Source organism: Gasterosteus aculeatus, chromosome 8 (genome assembly GCF_964276395.1).
Source record: "Gasterosteus aculeatus chromosome 8, fGasAcu3.hap1.1, whole genome shotgun sequence".
NCBI classification, from domain to species: Eukaryota; Metazoa; Chordata; class Actinopteri; order Perciformes; family Gasterosteidae; genus Gasterosteus; species Gasterosteus aculeatus.
The window spans coordinates 21610970-21630345 of NC_135695.1; the positions used below are offsets into that span (position 1 = coordinate 21610970).

Consider the following 19376-nt stretch of genomic DNA (forward strand, 5'->3'; position numbering starts at 1 on the left):
GGACCGACCCTCCTGGTTCATTCTTCTTTTCTTTTACTTATTTTCTTCCTCGGTTCTTTGATTAATTAACTGCTGCAACATTTGTTGTATGTATTTGTGTTGGCTGCATACCAACGAGTTAGCATCCAATCACAAAGATTCACCGACGAGTCGAGTTAGCGACTATTGGCCAATCACAGCACAGTAAGGCGGGATCTAACGTCTGGCGGTTGCTGGTTGTCAAGGTAGGTCGAGGAGTAGTTTATCTGGTTACTAGGCAGCGGTTACGGCTCCGGGTGCTGATGTTAAGTTCACTTCTGAGCGGAATACAACTATCATCGCCACAATGGCGTCCTCGAGGTAACCAGTCGTGTCCTTTTTGTTCCTACAATCATCCTCTTACACGTGTAGTTTATGGTCCGCTGAAACGTTCGCGTTTTGTCTAAGAGACCTCACTCTTAGCCACCGAAGCTAACTTGGGGGCTAAGTGTCTAAAATAAAAATAAAAACTCTATTTCTGTTCCAGTGACTTTCGGGAAAAACTGCGGAAGAAAAGACGCGCTTTGCAAGAGACGTTAGTGAAAAGCCAGAAGGAGGACGACGCTCAGGTAATGGACGTTATCTCAGATGAACGCGATGAGTTGTTCCTGTGGACCGATAGTAACCGTGTGAGATCATCCAGAGCTTTAACAAGACTCAACATGAGTCTCACTTTATACACACACACACACACCCACACACACGGGTAGCAGAGCTGTTAACGCGTTGGTAAATATAATTATACTCGATAGGCTCTGGTTCCGTCCACCAAATTGAGTGACGAGGAACTGCGAGCTACAATGAAGGTTGGTCAGTGCTTGCGTGTGTCTGTGTGCGTGTGTGTGTGTGTGTGTGTGTGTGTGTGTGTGTGTTGTAGTTTAGCCGCAAGCTGTAGCTGCCTCCTCCTGTCTGTAGTGCTGCTGGCTGCTCAACACCAACATCTACTTCCTTCTCTCATTTGCTATCTGGTCTTATACTCGCATGCTTGTGTTGCACCAGGAACCTCAGAGCGGCGAGGAAGATCCAGGAGAGACACTGAAACAGACGTTGAGGGCTCAGAGACAGAGGCGGAAGAAACAGGTACATCTTCCCGTCGCAGCCTTTGCTATCCATCGGCCACCGGCTCCATCGCTGTTCACATTTGTTCTATCTCTTGCGTCAGCTGCTCGACCGATCTCCAGCCCAGGAGACCCAGGATGACGACGATGTGGAGATCTCCGCCAATCGGCACCACGGCGAAGACGGGGGATCAGCGGAGAAGGCAACCGACCCCGTGGGTTTGTCAAGACCCCCGACTGGATCTCACAGCGGTTGGTGTCCATGTTCTCCTCAACACGCCTCTGTCCGTGATGTCATTTATATACCATAAGCATACGATTGTATTCTGCAGCCTGTAAGGATGTTTTAGTACACAAGACTCAAGCAAAATTACAGGAACTTCTCAACATGAACCCAAACAACACTTTTGTCAAAGTTATAAGTACAAGTACAGCACTACGGAAGTCATCGCAGTTGTGCTTTGTCTTCTAGGTCCCTCCCCAAGAGTCCATCTCACTCCCGACTCTCATTTAGACAGCGTTGTTACACGTCGCCTGGAAGAGAGACTAAGAGCCGCCAGGGTAAGCGCAAATTATTCCATTAATGTTTTTACTAGTTTAATGAAAGATATGACATTCCAAAAAAAATGGTGTTTGCACATGGATGAACAGTGTTGATTCTTGTGTTCCAGTCTAAAGGGGAGACCCTGCAGCAGCAGGAGGCCCCTCTGGAGCCAGTCAGTCGCCTGCAGAGCCTCCGAGACAGAGACACCGTAACGAGGTTTGACCGAGAGGTGAGCGTCTCGCCTCTTAACCACGATGGTACCCAGCGCAGTGGAGATCTAACTCCCAGTGTTTCACAGGTCGATCCGGAGCGAGCTGGGAGACGCGACGCCCCCCCGGTCCTCAGCAGTAGGGTCAAGTTCAGAGAAGCACCGAGACGGGTGAGGACGGAGACAAGATCACAGTGACGTTAAGAACAAATCGTTTGCGTTCCATCCAATTGTTCCTTCTTTGTGAATGCAGAGTGAAAAGAGCCTGCCGACTGCTGAGGAGGCGTACAATTTCTTTACACTCGACTTTGAGCCGGATCCAGTAGACGGTACTGAGAAGAAGAGCAAGAAAAGAGACAAACAGAGAAGGGTCGCCGAGGAGGACGGAGATGAAGAAGATGCTGAAGAGGAGGAAGAGGGTGTAGAAGATGCTCTACAGGAAAATGAAGACCGGGTAAGACACCGACGACAGAACGGTAAGAAATGAAGTGAAGTAGATTCTCAGCACCTCGCGTTCTTCTTCCCGCCGCAGAGTGAGGAAGCTCCTCTTGTTCGAGACGAAGCGGACGATTTGTTCGCGGTCGGACAATCGTCACAGGACTTCCTGGAAGTGAGGAGAGCAGAGTATGTCGGGTACCGGAAGCGCGTTCAGCGGGAGAGCGGCCTCCTCTTCACGCCGAGCTTTCGAACAGGTATTCTCTAATGATACCTGGGCCAGAACCCCTGGATCAGAGGTCAGCGTCAACATTCTGCCGAGGATTCAATCTTTTAACTGCCGTCGTCTGTCATCGTCACAGCCCCGGCCTCCATCAAACTGCCCGAAAACACAAAGCCTCGTTATCTGGAGGACGAGGGTCTGTATGTGGGGCAGAGGCCTCCCGTGTCCCCGGCCAATGAGAACATTCTGGAGAACCGCGTCTTGAAAATGGAGGAGGTGATTTTAGCCGCGAACGCATGGCCGCATCCACGACATCGTTGAAATATACGTGTGCACCAATATCTCCATTTCTTCACGAAGGGAAAGAAATGGTTTGGTGATGACGGAAGGATCATTGCTCTACCCGACCCCATAAAGGAATCCTCCACGAGACCCCCCCTCTTCCACATGGAGGAGGACCTGGACCCCTCTCTGCAACCTGTGTACAGGAAGGTCAGACTCACGGCCGCTCTCGCCTCCATCGCCCCCTTCACCATCTATGGCAAAATATTTATTCTTTCTGTGGTGTGGCCTGGTTCCCAATGGCCCATGTGCCGGTACCGGTCCGCGGCCCAGTGGTTGGGAACCTCTGCCTTAAAGGATCTGTGTCAGTTTAAGTAAAATACATATTTAGAATATTATTACCTTGAAGTCTGAGGATCTCCGCTCTACTCAGAGACACGACACTGTTTTAAAGGGTTAGTTCGTGTTCACCAAGTCACAGTAATCCTCAATCATAAGATCCCCCACTTATATAAAGGATACAAGTCTTTCTCGTGTTCTTTCTTACAAGTCACCTATGAGACTATTCACTATCATCCCATAATGATTGAAGTGTTCTCACCCAGGTTAAAAACATGGAAACTCTGGAAAAAAAACATGCTGCTTACAGTTTTCTTCCTTTTTTTCTTCAGAGCGTCCGCTGCAGCCGAGTGTTTACCGTGCGTAGTTGTTGATGTCGTTCTATCCCTGCAGGCGCTGCAGTCCAACAATGCCAACCTGTTTATGGCTGGTGCAGCGGACCCCGAGGGGGACTATCAGCTGGACGTGGACGTCTCGGGGCTGATCTTCTCCCATCACCCGCTCTTCAGTCGGGAGCATGTCCTGGCAGCCCGGCTGGCTCAGCTGTACGACCAGTACCTCACCAGGCAGGCCAATAATCTCACCAGCCACCTGACTGACAAGGTGAGCGTCGGCAGGCTGTGTACACGCAGAAAGTGTTTTGTGTGTAACAAAGCCCCGCTTGGCGTGTTTCCCGTGCGCTTTAGTTGAACGGGCTGAGGAGTGCTCTGCGCAATATACTTCAGATCCATGGCGGGGAGAGCCTCACTCAAGCCATGCTGCAGAGGATATCTGAGTACAGTCTGGAGGTTAGGTGAGCTCCCCAGATCCTCCGAGCCCCGTTCCAGAAACACGAACCCCCCCCCCCCCCCCCCTCCGCCCCCCCTTTGAGAACCACGGCGAGCGTTATTCCCTCTCTGGTTCACAGGGAGACTCGGCAGCTCAGAGACAGTGAGCAGGAGAAAGACAGAACCCTGCTGAAGAACATGGTTAAGGTGTGGAAGGAGACCAAGGCCCTGAGGGACTTGCAGAAGTACACCAACACGCCCTATAAGCTCTTCCTCAGGAGGTAAATGTTTAAGATTAAGATTATTAAGATGTAACTCTAACAAATGCATGCTTGGAAATGTGTGTGTCGTCCCATGATGATTCGTCACAAGGTTTCTATGCTCCTCATTGACGCGTTCTGTTGTGTGTCCGCCCTCCAGAGAGAATGTGGACCAGGCGTCCGATGAGCGGGAGCACGAGGAGGAAATCCTCTCTGAGGTTATGGAACAGGAGGCAGAGATGGAGGAGACTTACCAGAGGAAGCTGGTGGAGTACGAGAAGCAGCTGGAGGAGTGGAAGCTCTGGAGGAGAAGACAGGTGCCTACGAGAAACCGACCGGTAGATCGGCCAAGAGTTTACTGCACATATATTTAACTGGATAGAAACCCTTCAAAAAGCCTTTTGGATCAGCTGGAAAAAAGTGGTGATCCAATAAAATGATGCATCCATGTGAATTATACCAGCAAGCAGTGTGTACATCTTGAAGTTCAGTTTTTTTTTTAATAAGAAACCCAAGATTTGTCTGCGTGTGCAGTTTGTTGGTTACGTGTTTCTGTTTTAACGTTGTACGTACATTTATATAGCTGGCAGCGTTTTGCCTGCTCATTTTAGTGTGCAAGCAACATTTTTTTTTTTAAATAAATGTCTCTCATGCAGAAAATGAAATGCATTGTAACACACACACACATCTTATGTCCACTGTCAGAAAGCCAAAAAGAAGAAGAGAAAGAAGAAGAAGAAGAAGAAAGCTCTGGCACCGGATGACACGGAGGATGATGATGATGATGAAGAGCAGGAGGCGAGCGAATCAGACGCGCCCGCTGAGGAAGGCCCCCCCAGGCCGGAGCCCCCGGAGAGGCCCGACGTGGCCTCTGTGGAGCAGCGGGTCAGAGCGAAGGCCTCCAGGATACGCAGGAAGCCCGGGGAGTCCATCCTGATCCCCGAGCTGTCGGCCTCTGGAAACATCACGGCCAGTGAACTCTGCCCCAGGTACGAGCAACCAGCCAGCGAGGTGACCGGTGCGCCTCAACTACACCGTGGTTTCATCACCCCCCCCCCCCCCCCCCCTCTATGTTGTAGGCCTGAAACGGCTCGTAGAGAGGACGTTTCCAAGCGCTCCCTTTTCATCAAGATCCTGTACAACAACAAAGAAGTCTCCCGGACGGACAGCCGCTCCCTGAACGCTGACTTCAGAGTCCACTTCGGACAGATTTTCAACCTCAAGATACTCAACTGTCCCCGAAGCATCAACTTGCAGGTGGAGAACGCCGACTCCTGCGTGGGCTGTATGCTCTGGGGCCGCGTCACGTGTCCCTCTAGTCTAAGGCTCTTTTGAGGTTTTCAAATGAAGCTCTCTCACATTTTATGAGCTCGAGGGGAACGCGGTAAAGTAAATGTAACTCATGGTGCTGTTAGATTGCTCACCGTCAGTCTGCCTATGTGCACATTTCAAACATGGTTTTCTTCAAAATGGAGAATCTCATTATTTTCTCGTTTGTGCGTGCGTGTGTGTGCGTGTGTGTGTGCAGCTGTTCGAGGAGCTCGGCTCGTCGTGCTCCCTCCTGGCTCAGGTGTTTCTTCCGGTTCCGGACCCCTCCGTGGTGACGGGCATCGTCCCCGTGGAGGAATACGAGTTCAGCAGCAACCAGCGAGTGATGTTCGACCACGAGGGCGTCGGCAGCGGTAAACTCCTCCCCGCCCGCCGCCCCCCCCCCCGTTTCAACCATGACGTCTTTGTCTCTACGTGGTTCACAGCGGCCCTGTTTGTCCCCCGCCCACGTCCCCTCCAGATGTGCCGCTGTCCTTCGAGGCCGACGGTAGTAACAAGCAGACCCTGCTGACCTCGGGGAAGGTGTCGTGCTCTGTCTGCTGGGGGTCCGGGGAGGACGGCGTGCCACTGGCCCCTCCGGCGTCTCAACACCCCGGCGCCGTACACGGGTTAGGCCGCTTTGCTTCAGCGTTCAGCTTTGCTTCTACATCAAAGCTTATTCAGCAAGGGACGGATCTCGAAGGCTTTACATTACGTTAATAACACAGTATTCTTCTGTTTTTGTTTAAGTAAAAGGAACACGTTTCGACTGCCTGTCTGACGTTATTATGGACATGAACATCTATGAAATAGGAAAGGTTTTGGTTTCATTAATAACATCTGGAGTAACAAGCAATAATACCGTCTTTGTACTTAAAAGTTTGCAAATCACGATGGAGATTTTCGATTCTTGAAAAGTCATTAAGATGGGTTTTTTGAGATGTGCTTTGAAATGTGCAAAGGTTGCAGAGTGCTGGAAGACTCTCCTGGGTAACGTGTTGCGTGTGCGGTCTAATCTCCTGTTTGAATCCCGTCTCTGCGTTGGCAGGGGTCCGGGACGCCTTGATGCGGTCACATTTATCGGGGCGTCTGGACTCTACGACATGAAGAAAATTGGCGAGTGGGCCACACAGTCCCGGCTGGACCCCAACGACCCCAAAAATGCCTCCATCATGCAGCTGCTGAAGGTGCGTATGACGATATAGTTGCTAGAACAAACACTTGGCTCCTGTCTCTGAACCTGTGCCGCCCCCCCCCCAGGTGGCCAGCAGTGGGGAGGTCACGGCCCCGGACTATTTCCGCCTGGAGCAGCTGCAGGAGGAGTTCAACTTCGTCCCCGACGAAGAGCTGGAGCGCTCCAAAAGATTCCGCCTGCTCCGTCTGAGGAACCAGGAAGTGGCGGAGTTTAGAAATTACAAGTTTGTTCCTGCTCTGGAGAAGGAGGTCGCTGACAAAGTGTTCCACGTGAGGCCTGGCGGGCGCTACGGTGGAGAGCACGATGGCGTGCACGTGGCTGAATGAGGCTAACTCTGGTTTCCTTCTTCCAGGATTATGAAAAGAGACTGAAAGAAGGAGAGACCGTGGACACTAAAGAACATCTGGATTCACACAGAGCTTTGGTAGCCAAATACCTGCAGAAGGTGAGAAGCTCCTTGGATGTCAATGTGTTCATTATCCCGATAGTTGGGAGATTTTTTTTCCCCTCGCTGTATTTTCGAGGTATTGGATGTGTGTTTGTTGTGGTTTTCCAACAGATCCGAGAGTCGGTCGTCAACAGGTTTGTTCTCGCCAAGCATCACTTTCTCCTGTCCGACCTGGTGATAGAAGAGGAGATCCCGAGCATCGGGTATGTACCGCCATCGACTAGTCCCTCTTCGTCCTTGCCACTGTATTTCTTTACTGAATGCATCCTTTGCTCATTCCTCTCTTTGCATCGACCTGTTGCTGCTCGGTTGTGTTCTTTTTTTATTATTGAAAGTAAATCCCAAACTTCTCTGTTCCGTTTTTCTACATTTGTGACAGTGGTGCAGGTCCGGGGTATGACTTTCTTTCTTTTTCTCCCACCGCGTGTCCCTGGTTCTCCATTTAGTTTGAACCCTGAGGAATAGTTCATTAGCGACGATAGACCTTGTAGATCTTCAATTCCGCAGCTTATTTCACCAATTGTGGGATTTTAAGGGAGGTTTACTCAAAATATTATAATGAATCTTGAGTCTAAAATGACAAGATTTGGTAAAAATTCTACAAACTTAGTACTCAGATCCTTGACTTCAGTAAAAGTATTGTTGTAAAAGTCCTGAATCAATAAAGTTACTTGAGTAGTTTAAATGAGCAAATCGCTGGTTGTTGACAAAGTGGTTTCCGCCATTTAAGGATTCTGGGAGTGAACCTTTTCAAGCTGGCTGAGCCCAAGCGTCCGCTGAGGCCTCAGAGGAAAGAGAGGAAGAAGGTGACGGCTCAGAATCTGTCCGACGGAGACATCAAGCTGCTGATCAACATCCTGAGGGCCTACGACCTCCCCGTCCGCCGGCCGCAGGGCAAGTGAGTGCTCTGCGAGGGAGTGACGCCGGGGGTGACCTTGCGATTGTGATCGGTTTTTAGAAGCGCGAATTTGTCTCGATGTTTTTTTTTTTTCCCAGTAAAGCCGGACCGTCCCTGGGCGCCTCCCAGGAAAGCGATTGGCTCATGAGTCAGGTACAGCACACCTTACCGCCGCAGCCGACCGGCAGCACGTCATCTGTCTTCAGTAAGAGTGCTTTTTTGTGATTTGTCGTTAGGTGCAAGTGAGGCCCTTCGTGGAGGTTTCTTTCCAGCGCACAGTGCTTCAAACAACCACAGCCGACGGACCAAACCCCTGCTGGAACGAGGAGCTGCAGCTGCCGTTCAGGTGACAGCTGAGTTTCTTTTGTCTTGCTGCTGTTTTTGTTGCTACCGGCTGCTAATTGTGACCAATTGCTAATCTGCTCCATCCACTTGAATACCTTTTTGAAACTCGCTGACATTTAGAACTCTTCTTCTTGTCAGTGCTCCAAATGGCGACTACGGCGCTGCCGCCTTGCAATCAGTCAGAGACGAAGTCTTCATCAACATATTTGATGAGGTGGTCTATGAAACCGGAGTGGTGAGTGAAACATTTTTCTCTCTCGTGTTTTTTTTTTTTTTTGGCGCTTTTGCTCCATGACCGAGCCCCCCTTTGCTCCTCAGAATGACAAAGACCGCGGCAAATCCATACACACCCGGGTGGAGAAGCACTGGCTGGGCTCCGTCAAGATCCCATTCAGCACCATCTACTCGCAGTCACGGGTGAGATTCCCTCAGTGGCGGACGAGCGCGCGGGCGCCCTGAGCTGCTGACCGATCGTTTCTGCTCCGTCCGATAGATCGACGGGACGTTCAAGGTCAACACACCGGCAGTGCTGCTGGGTTACAGTAAGGAGCACAGCCACGGCTACAACAACGGCTACAACAGCGTGCGCGGCGTGAGCGACGGGGCCTTCGTCACACTCTTCATCACCATCGAGCCTCAGCTGGTGCCGGGCGAGTCGATCCGGGAAAAGGTGCGTCGAGGGTCGATGCTTTGTGCTTTGTGGTGCAGCTGGTCTGTCTCAGTTCATCAGAGTCCACCTCCTCTGGTCCCCTCAGAGTCCACCTCCTCTGGTCCCCTCAGAGTCCACCTCCTCTAGTCCCATCAGATTCCACCTCCTCTAGTCCCATCAGAGTCCACCTCCTCTGGTCCCATCAGAGTCCACCTCCTCTGGTCCCATCAGAGTCCACCTCCTCTGGTCTCCTCAGAGTCCACCTCCTCTGGTCCCCTCAGAGTCCACCTCCTGTGGTCCCCTCAGAGTCCACCTCCTCTAGTCTCCTCAGAGTCCACCTCCTCTAGTCTCCTCAGAGTCCACCTCCTCTGGTCCCCTCAGAGTCCACCTCCTCTGGTCTCCTCAGAGTCCACCTCCTCTAGTCCCATCAGAGTCCAACTCCTCTGGTCTCCTCAGAGTCCACCTCCTCTAGTCCCATCAGAGTCCAACTCCTCTGGTCTCCTCAGAGTCCACCTCCTCTAGTCTCCTCAGAGTCCACCTCCTCTAGTCTCCTCAGAGTCCACCTCCTCTGGTCCCCTCAGAGTCCACCTCCTCTGGTCCCCTCAGAGTCCACCTCCTCTGGTCTCCTCAGAGTCCACCTCCTCTAGTCCCATCAGAGTCCAACTCCTCTGGTCTCCTCAGAGTCCACCTCCTCTGGTCCCCTCAGAGTCCACCTCCTCTGGTCCCCTCAGAGTCCACCTCCTCTGGTCCCCTCAGAGTCCACCTCCTCTGGTCTCCTCAGAGTCCACCTCCTCTAGTCTCCTCAGAGTCCACCTCCTCTAGTCTCCTCAGAGTCCACCTCCTGTGGTCCCCTCACATATGTAGGTGTAATCTGTAATCTGTTATCTCTTCATAACTAGTTATGCATCACTGTGTTCATTTGCTCTTCTGTTTGTGCTCCATATTTGCTTTGCTCTGCTTCACACTAGATTATGGAGCTGAAGGTAACTGTCCACTCAACACCCCGATCCGTGTTTCCAGATCATTCCTGATCCACCGTGCTTCGACCGCTGTGACCTTTTGACCCTTTCTCTGCGCAGTTTGACAGCCAGGAGGACGAGCGTCTCCTGCAGGCCTCAGAGAAGTTTGAGCGGGACGCGGCGCGGGACCATCCGGGCCGGCCCTGCGTCACCGCCGTCATCGACCTCAACGGGAAGACGGTCTTCGTCACGCGATACATTCACCCGCTCCACCCCCCCCAGCAGCTGCTGGACGCGTTCCCCGACAGCTTCCAGGACACCGCGGTCAGCCGCTCCCCCGGAGTGAACGCAGGAAGAGAACCGCCCGTATTCAGCGAGCGGATCAGATTCACTGTCGCCCCTCTCTCCCCTCCACAGAACCTGGTTGCCAGATTTGTCTCGCTCATCCCCTCTCTGCCGGACAGGGTGTCGTTCGCCGGCGCCTGCGACCTGTGGAGCACCTGTGACGTGAGTGAACCCTCTGGCAGGCGTTGTGATTTCAAGAGGAGGGAAGTGGAATCTCACAGGGATTCTTTTTTTTTTTTTTTTTCAGCAATTCCTCACCCTCCTCGCGGGAGATGAAGAAGAACACGCCGTGCTGCTGTGCAACTACCTGCTGTCGATGGGCAGGAAAGCCTGGCTTATAATTGGCACTGCTATACCAGAAGTGTGTGACCTTCACCTATTCGCAGGAATGCCCCTACATGGAGTACAGATTTATAAATGTGTTTCACAATGTGGCGCCTTTGAGAGTCCTTCTGCAGTGGCTACCTTTTGTATTGTCTTTTATTTTGAAAGGGACCCACAGCATACGTTCTGACCTTGGAGCAGAACCGCTACCTGATCTGGAATCCCAGCAGCGGTCAGTTCTACCGACAGTACGACACCTTCTGCCCGCTGACAGTAGTCGGCTGCCTGGTCAACGCCGACAATGTGAGTGAAGATCAAACCAACTAAATGGCATCAAATCGAGTATCGTTTCCTTTCAGAATGCAGCAAATTCCTTTAACTAACTTTTCTTCCAGGTGTGGTTCAACGTTCAAGAATATACGTCGCCCATGACGATGAGTTTCGACACCACAAAAGCAAATTTGTGGAAGCCGTTCTTCTCCCGATCCTTCCCCAACCCCGGGCTGCCGAGCGTACAAGTCAGTGCAGAGCATTTAATAAATCATTTTGATGTTTGCGGTCATTGTCTTACCGTTTAACTCTCTCCAGCCCGAGGAGCTGGTGTACCGGCGCGCAGACAAAGCCGCCGCCGCCGCGCTTCAGGACAGGCAAGTTACCACCGCTTTGTCGCGGCCTCGATCACACACACGAGGCAGAACATTCACCGTCCCTCTCCACGCAGGATCGAGAAGATCCTGAAGGAGAAGATCATGGAGTGGCGCCCTCGTCACCCCACCCGCTGGAACCGCTATTGCACCTCCACCCTGAAGCAGTTCTTGCCCAAGCTGGAGCAGAGCGGGGGGCGGGACGTGGCCGAGGGTCACCGCCACGAGCTGCAAAGCCTCTTGGGAGACATCACGGCAAGTCTAAAACAGGACCGGGGGGGTCTCTGGATGACGTCATCAGTCATTAGTCCAACATTCCAATGATCTCCGTTACCGTGCTCATCAATGACACATGACTATTTTTATTCCATTCTCTTAGATCTCGGGGTTCCCCCTGCATCTGCCGTTCTCCGAGATCCGGCCCATCGTCGAGGCGGTGCACAGCACCGGGGTCCACAACGTCCACGCGTCAAACGTAGAGTTTGCCCTGGCCGTGTACGTGCACCCGTACCCGAATAACGTGCTCTCCGTGTGGGTGTACCTGGCCTCGCTCATGCGCACGTGAGAGACGCTCTGGCTGTGTTTCTAGATAAATGAGCTCTACCTTTTATTCAAAATGATCACTTGACACACCATTGCCAGGCTATTGTATATTTTATATTTATGTATATAATGGATGTCTTATCTTTGTATTACACAGTTACCAGGTTTATATCTGCATATGTCCAAAAAACGTCATTAAACACCACCTTTCTAAATATTGTCTTGTTGTACTTGACTGAGAATAACTAACTTCTTTCCTTAGCTTGTGGAGCTTGTGAAGTTTTAATATATTTTTCATCATTAAAATATATTCACAACATTTCATTAATCTATGTTGGCATTTGTGGATGCACGCACTCACTTCTAAACACTCACCCGTGTTTTTACTGTTGGTACGTTGCATCACGGCCATGAGGACAATTCTCACTACTCCTCTTGGTTGGAAAACATTAGAATGAGGAGAACCCATTGGCCAGCGCACAGGATTTGACACAAATCAGGTTAGCGGCACCTCTGTGTCAAACGGATATCCAGCCAATCCCAGCGCTCGAATGTGTCACGGGGCGGGTCTTACGATGACTGGCCACGCCTCCTGGATTGGATGGTATCTGCGGCTGTGCGGCTGACGCACTGAAGATACCGTGTGTGTAAAGATGGCTCCCTTTCCGGACGAGGTGGATGTTTTTACCGGCCCACACTGGCGAATGAAGCAACTGGTGGGCCTTTACTGCGAAAAGGTACGTAATAATACAGGCCGGGCGTAGATATGGCGTTTTAAGAAAGTGAATACACGACGTTTGCTGTCCAACGGACGGGTGAACAGCAGCTAGCATGTAAGCTAGCTGGCGTCTGTAGCATTCAGCACATGAACTGTTGTGATGTCTGTTTGGCAGCTCTGTGGTTCTACTTTAGACATGTTTACTATAGTTAGCGTCAGTGTTTTGAATATATGTTCCGTTAGCCAACACTTTGCATCCGGTATTGTGTGACTTTTATTACTCTTTGAAGCACCAGTCCTCTACGTCGCTAACGCTTGCTAACTGGTTTTAGCTAACGTTAGCTATCTTACGAGACCGCTTGTCATGCAACTTGCTGTACGCGTCAAAACTCTGTTTTACCTGAAACTAACGGTGTAAAAATCCATTGGAGATGTTCCTGCGGTGTGTAGAAAGATTGAGATCAAGATAAACTGAGTTAACGAAATTGTCCAGCTTCACCAAAACATCCCCTGCTCCCGCTATGTGTTATAATTTTACAGTTTTTATTGCACTTTTCATATGTCAGTGTGGTTATATTTTATACACATCTATGTATATTGCACAACCATACAGTTCATTCAGTGTTTATTTATTTGCTTTATTTACACAACTGACACAACACGTGACTTTGTATCATATTTATTGGTCTTTACTTATTTTTACATATATTTATATGATGCGCATACACCTGTTTCTGCGTACGTTGAAATCAAGTTCCTTGAAATGTGCAAACATACATTGTCGATGTACCCTGATTATGATAATGTGCTAATGATGTGACCTTTTAATGTGGAAATTGGTAAAAACCAAAAACATGTCGCACTGTGTGAACAAATTGTTCTTTGTTTTTCCTGCAGCTGTCAAAAACCAACTTCTCCAACAACAATGATTTCCGCTCATTTCTTCAGTCCCTGTGCGCCACCTTCAAGGAGTTCAAGATGCACGAACAAATCGAGAACAAGTACATCATCGACCTGTTGCAGCAGCGCTGCTGCACCGTGTACAACGTGCACTCCGACAACAAGCTCTCTGAGATGTTGTCCCTCTTCGAAAAGGGGTTGCACAACGTCAAGGTGAATAAGTGCTGCACCTAGATTTTACTAAAAGGAGAAATCGTGGTCTGCAGAGCTCAGCTGGTAGTTGCTCAATGGTCTCTGACTCTGTCATTGGAATAACTGTTATGTTGACAGACAGAGATGCAGAATAATCAACAGCATCGGGGTTGTTATTGTTTTCAAATATACAAGTTAAATGTAAACATCTATCTTTTTAAGATGTAGTTGGCACATTTTTTCCATCGTAATAAAACCATCCACAAGAAAGGTATTGTCAAAATTGTGAGAGCTTATAAACCTTAGATTTTAAGTACGAGAAGTCCTGAAGCATAAAGCACGGGGCTGAATTGTACAATAAAAGCAGCTTTGTTTCGTGATCTGATAACAACAGAGAAGAGTTCTTGTTCTCCATCAGGCAAATCAAAAATGTGGGACTTTCCATAAGGTCATCTAAATCTTAACTCCTGCTCTGTCCCGTCCGTTTTGAAACAACAGACAAGTCCTCATTTAGACCTTTCCTCAGAGGATGTTAGAATCTGGAAAAAGTTGTCGATCATAATAACCAGTTGTAAACCTCTAGCTAGCGGATCTAGTTATGAAAATATCAAACTGGTGGATGTTGTAGACTGATGAATTGATCATTTCTATGTTTTTGTCAGAGTGAATACGAGCAGCTTAACTACGCCCGGCAGCTGAAGGAGCGACTGGAAGCTTTCACACAGGACTTTCTGCCCCACATGAAAGAAGAGGAAGAGGTATATTCCTTATGAATGATAATGTAAACATCTTTTAGTTTATTTATTTTGTTGAATGCGTTCCTAAGTAACAAAGGAAAAAACAAACTCAAGGAAACAAGTGCTAACAGTGAAGCCGTTTATGAACTGAGGAGTCTTGTTGCAGGTTTTTCAGCCGATGCTCATGCAGTACTTCACCTACGAGGAGCTGAAGGACATCAAGAAGCAGGTGATCGCGCAGCACTGCAGCCAGCACCAATGGGACTGTGCCGCCGGCGTGCTGAAGGGCTTCAGCTTGTGGAGCCAGGCGGAGGAGCTGCAGAAGGCCTTTAAATACGCCGACCACGAGAAGGCCGATTACGGTGAGCGGATGGAAATCCGCCTCAGTCCTATTTTTAAATTGGTGAATTCTGCGTTTTGAGTAAGCAAAGTGCTTTTGTCATCGTTCTCAGACCTGGACAAGAAGAGGAATTCTTCAACCCACATCTCCCAGCTTCCTCCTGAAATCATGCTGAGGCTCTTCCACTATTTGAGCCCCGAACAGCTGTGTCGCTGCAGTCAGGTGTGCAGCTCTTGGTCCAACCTGGCCAAGACCGGCTCCCTGTGGAGACACCTGTACCCCGTCCACTGGGCCAGAGGTAATGCCGGTCCTGTGCAAGTAAAGATGGTCCACTCAGCCTAATGATGCTCAACTCCGATTGAGCATGAGGTTGTTAACGCTCTTTGTTCTGTAGGTGATTATTACAGAGGCCCCCCGGGGGACCTGGACCAGGAGCCAGACGACGAGTGGGTGAAGAGTCGGCAGAACGAGGGTCGGGCCTATCAGGAGTGGGACGAGGACGCTGACGTGGACGAGTCCGGTAAGCAAAGAACCTCGCCGAACAGTTAAGCCACCAAATAAGTACTGAAATGTGTCTTTAACACACGTGTTCGCTGGGTAGTTCTTCATTCTTTATATTTGTTCATGGTAAAGCATCGTGACGGTTTGCCGGCCTCTGAAATATGAGCCTACAGATAATTCCTCTTCCGTGGTGGAATTTGCTTCATGGCCTTTTGTCGGTCACACATGTTGTCTTTTTGTACAAATGTTTTAAGCGTCTGTCGTTAAAAACACAATGCAAAAAAACTAACCAGACCGCAAATTGGATGCTAGTGTTAGCAGACACGAAGGTAGAAATAATCATTGATATAGTACCTTTAAAAAAAGACATTTACAAAGTGCTTCACAGTAAACACATAAAAGCAAACAACTTCATTATCTCAAAGAGTTTAAAACAACAACGTCAGCGTTGCCAAAGACTGAATAAATAGTCCTCGTGTTCTTTGTCTCTGCAGATGAGTCGAGCCTCACGGGGAGCTCCGTGGCTATCGACACCGCTCAGCGAGAGAAGAGGCTTCTGGACGGGATCATCCAGAACCTCCTCCCGGCCGTGGGTCCGTCTGTCAAGTCCATCGTTCTGGCCTACAGCTCTACGGTCTCCAGTAAAATGGTAAACGGCGCAGAATCTCTACTTCGGCTCTCTAATCGCCCAGATTACGGACATTACGCCTGAGCTGCGATGCTTTTTTTGTCCTCTTGTCAGGTGCGCCAGATCCTCAGCCTCTGCCCCAACATCACTCACCTGGACCTGACCCAGACCGCTGTGACCGACTGTGCATTTGACAGGTGAATATCAGAAGTCCTCCCAGTCAGCTGTATTTATCCTGCGTGTGGGCGGAACTCACTGCCGTTGCTCCCCCTCTTTCAGCTGGTCGTCTTTCGGAGCGTGTCTCTCCCTGGAGCACCTGGATCTGTCGGGGTGCGAGAAGATCACCGACCACACCATGAAGAAGCTCTCCGTCGGCCTGGGCGACCTCACGTCCTCCAGCTGCTTCGACCGGCGCTCCGACCGACGGGCCAAGCTTCTCAAGAGCCCCCCCATCCCCATCACGCTCACGGAGGAGAGGAACCTGCATTCGGCGGAGTGGCGGCGGCGGCGGCAGCAGCAGCGCCAGGCCCTCATTTTCAAGCCGGGGGGCGACCGCTGGGCCGCCGGCACCCCGACGCGAGTGTGGGTCCTGGACCCCTCGGACCTCGCCGACATCGAGGACGCCGCGGAGTGGGGCCGCCGCGGGGGGACGTCTGTCCCCGAGACGCAGCTGGAGGGGAGCTCGTGCTGCTGCCGGAGGAGCGGCAGGAGGCGTGGCGGGCACAGGACCGCCTCCTTCCTGCATCAGCAGTACGCCAGCATGTCGGGGGAAGTGTTCTGTGGTCACTCCACCTGCTGCGCTGGCGACGCGGCCCTCAGGACTATGGCTGGGCCGCGGTGCGAGTCGGGCTCCACCAGGAGCGGCGCCGCAGAGTTTCGGACTAAATGCTCCTCTTTCGGGGGCCTGCGGTGCCCGGAACAGGAAAACAGGACTGACCGGTCTGAGGCCGGGCGCTCGCTGAGGTTTCTCAGTCTCTCCGGATGTTTTCAAGTCACAGACCTGGGCCTGAGGTAAAGATCGCGCACACACGCGCTCCTGTTACACGTCTACATGGGACACTTTAACAGTTGATACGAGATGTTGGCGTCCTCAGAAACCGACGCGATGAATGACGGCGTCTTTGATCCGCTGACAAAAAGAAACTTCCGCTTTCTAAAACCACGTTTCGTGGTCGCCGTTGTTGTTCTCGGTGCCAGCTGATAACCGAAGGCGGTGCAGCGGCCAAACCCGTGTGTCTCTTATCTTTGTAAACTCTGGCAACCTTCGAGTACACAGTCAAATGAAAAGGAAGAGACTCGGGTCACTGGGTTCCGTCGGGTATTTTTGAGATATTGTGGCGTAACGTTAACGTGGATGACCAGTGAGTGTGCACGTTGCAATACCTGTAACCGGGTGTTTGTGTGTTTCAGGGCTGTGTCGCAGCGGGGAGGGCTTCCTTTCCTGGAGCATCTCAACTTGTCCGGCTGCCTCTTCATCACTGAGGTGGGGCTGCGGGAGCTGGTGTCCGCCTGTCCTTCGCTCAACGACGAGCACTTCTATTACTGCGACAACATCAACGGTAACAAGTGACACCGTAGCAGCCTGCGCAGCGTAAAGCGCAAGTTATTTTTTGCCAGTTAAAGCTGCCCAGGAGGAAGATTATCTCATCATCACGGCCGTGAATTTCTGCAATGTGAAGTTGTACGTTATAAAGACCTGGGTGACAAAGTTTACTGATTTTAAAAAACAGTTTTACTAGATTCCGGTAGACTTTTAGATATCACTGGTGGTTCGTAATGGTCTGGCCCGCGTTCGGTCGAAGTGGGCTGCATCTGGCCCACACCTGATTTGAGTTTGAGACCCCTGCTCTAAATAGTTTATTAAATGAACATCATGCTGTATTGAAGAAGACTTGAATCTAGAGATTGAGACCATAGACATGTTTACTGAGGGAAGAAATCAAGAGCAAAGTTTCTTATAGACGTCTATGGGACCCGAGGAGTCGCCCCCTGCTGGTCACTACAGAGAAGTGCAGCCTTGAACTGGCATGTTGCCTGCTGCCTTTTTATTTTGTGGTGAACTGTGCCTTTTTTTAAAAACCATTGTGATTTTAAAACCTGTTGCGAGCACGTTGATCTTAATGTGTTCCAGCTGTGACAATCTTCCTTACCCAGCTGCATAGCATGTGTCTTAGTGTAAGTAACAGGTGCATCTGAGGTGGAAGGTAAGTAGGCATTACAGTAGCTGGTATGACGCCGTCAGTATTCACTTTCATTTTATTTACGCATTTAAAAGATACCGCTCTTTGAGAACATGATTTTATTCTAGTCCGTGTGTCCCGTCGCTCGTCGTCCAGTCGGTGACCACCGCACTGTGTTTCTCTGCAGGTCCTCACGCCGACACGGCCAGCGGCTGCCAGAACCTGCAGTGTGGCTTCAGGGCCTGCTGCCGCTCCGGAGAGTGACCCGGCCACGCGGCGCCTTCCTCGATACAAATAATATCACCTCTCCCTTATTATTGCACTTTATCCTGGGAAAACCGGTTTCTGTATATCTGTCACTTCAAAAATGTTTCTGGATGAAACTAATTATTTTCTTGCTCTTGTCATTTCCATTTCCATCTAATATTAAATGGGAATAATCTTTTATAGGAAAGGAAAACACAAAGGGGTGGTGATGGATTTGAAGTGAAAATATTCTCTTTTTTTTGTTGGGTTATGAAAAAATAAAAACTAGTGAAGCGTAACCACCAAGTACCGTTTTCTGTAGTTAAACCATGTTTATTTTCTCACGAAGTTGATTTACTCTTCTTCTCCACTGCCGTCTGCTTTGTTTTACCCTCACACCAACATGCGCTCGTCATCAGTTAATAAACCCTCATTTACCGTAGAGAGGAAAAAGTTGGTCGAAATGAACTTGGACTGTGTTACCTCGACGATGGCTTCACCGTTGATGTACGGCAACCATTCCATTACGAGAAAGATGTACAAACATGAGAATCGCTACACAAGAGTAGTTTTAACCACCAACACAGATTTAATTTCTTTATACACACCAATGCTGAGGCTAATAAGTGGACCAATGTTCACATGTGAGGGATTTTTAATATACGCTCATTACCGAAAGGGGAATAATCCACTTCAGACTTGTCTTCCGCTTTCATCACTCTGCAGCAGGATGCATTTCCTGGTTCAAAAGTTGTGCATGAAGTATTCTGTTAAATTCATGAACAGACAAATAAAGTTCTCTTGGGGCTAAAAGCATGTCTTTTTTTGTTTTTGTGAACACAATTTAGCAACGTCAAGGTTGATAAAGCCGGTGAGTAAGAGAACAATCTTTTTCTGGAATATTATAACCTTTCTGTTTAGTGTTTATGACTTAAGGAAAGTTAATGTTTCTGTGAATCAAATTTTCTCGAAATCCTATTTTCCTACTTTTCACTAGTATGAAAGCTCACAATGAAAATCTGGCTCCCTTCAACATGCCTATTAAGTATATGTGAAACAAGAAAACGGTGTTGCTCAAGTGCAAAACAAATTCTCATAAAAGGGATACAATTATAACCATAGTAATATACATGAAATATTAA

At 49.8% G+C, this 19376-nt stretch overlaps 2 protein-coding genes across 5 annotated transcripts; both read left to right on the forward strand.

Moving 5' to 3' along the window:
* Positions 1–11: 11 nt before the first annotated feature.
* cc2d2a (coiled-coil and C2 domain containing 2A) lies at positions 12–12007 on the forward strand. Of its 4 annotated transcripts, XM_078108752.1 has the most exons (39): positions 181–339; positions 506–587; positions 771–824; positions 1018–1098; positions 1181–1328; positions 1549–1637; positions 1748–1849; positions 1919–1999; positions 2082–2282; positions 2361–2520; positions 2626–2762; positions 2847–2978; positions 3501–3710; positions 3794–3900; positions 4015–4155; positions 4295–4451; positions 4840–5123; positions 5214–5391; positions 5663–5816; positions 5924–6071; positions 6491–6629; positions 6703–6906; positions 6990–7082; positions 7197–7288; positions 7816–7983; positions 8082–8136; positions 8220–8329; positions 8467–8563; positions 8647–8745; positions 8822–8998; positions 9946–9960; positions 10057–10260; positions 10354–10443; positions 10529–10642; positions 10774–10908; positions 11001–11123; positions 11194–11252; positions 11327–11504; positions 11629–12007. In XM_078108752.1, the coding sequence occupies exons 1-39, from the start codon at positions 326–328 to the stop codon at positions 11812–11814; spliced, it is 4998 nt and encodes a 1665-aa protein (XP_077964878.1). In that variant the 5' UTR covers positions 181–325; the 3' UTR covers positions 11815–12007. The 4 variants fall into 4 exon arrangements, with proteins under 4 accessions (XP_077964880.1, XP_077964881.1, XP_077964878.1 ...); XM_078108754.1 differs by lacking the exon at positions 771–824 and having other exon boundaries at positions 12–339; XM_078108753.1 differs by lacking the exon at positions 9946–9960.
* Positions 12008–12353: 346 nt separating this feature from the next.
* Positions 12354–19047, forward strand: fbxl5 (F-box and leucine-rich repeat protein 5). Its single transcript, XM_040184706.2, has 11 exons — positions 12354–12529; positions 13408–13623; positions 14265–14360; positions 14506–14701; positions 14792–14977; positions 15074–15199; positions 15675–15829; positions 15923–16005; positions 16088–16819; positions 17219–17367; positions 18176–19047. The coding sequence occupies exons 1-11, from the start codon at positions 12446–12448 to the stop codon at positions 18250–18252; spliced, it is 2100 nt and encodes a 699-aa protein (XP_040040640.2). The 5' UTR covers positions 12354–12445; the 3' UTR covers positions 18253–19047.
* The last annotated feature ends 329 nt before the right edge of the window (positions 19048–19376 follow it).

What these genes read in the sequence shown, in the direction of transcription:
- cc2d2a (XM_078108752.1), top strand. An exon ending in CACGCCGAGCTTTCGAACAG is followed by an intron (nt 2,521 to 2,625) that starts GTATTCTCTAAT and finishes TCATCGTCACAG; the next exon opens with CCCCGGCCTCCATCAAACTG. An exon ending in CCATCTACTCGCAGTCACGG is followed by an intron (nt 8,746 to 8,821) that starts GTGAGATTCCCT and finishes TCCGTCCGATAG; the next exon opens with ATCGACGGGACGTTCAAGGT.
- fbxl5 (XM_040184706.2), top strand. Translation starts at nt 12,446, where the DNA reads ATGGCTCCCTTTCCGGACGAGGTGGATGTTTTTACCGGCCCACACTGG. An exon ending in CGCTGACGTGGACGAGTCCG is followed by an intron (nt 15,200 to 15,674) that starts GTAAGCAAAGAA and finishes TTGTCTCTGCAG; the next exon opens with ATGAGTCGAGCCTCACGGGG. An exon ending in GTCACAGACCTGGGCCTGAG is followed by an intron (nt 16,820 to 17,218) that starts GTAAAGATCGCG and finishes TGTGTGTTTCAG; the next exon opens with GGCTGTGTCGCAGCGGGGAG.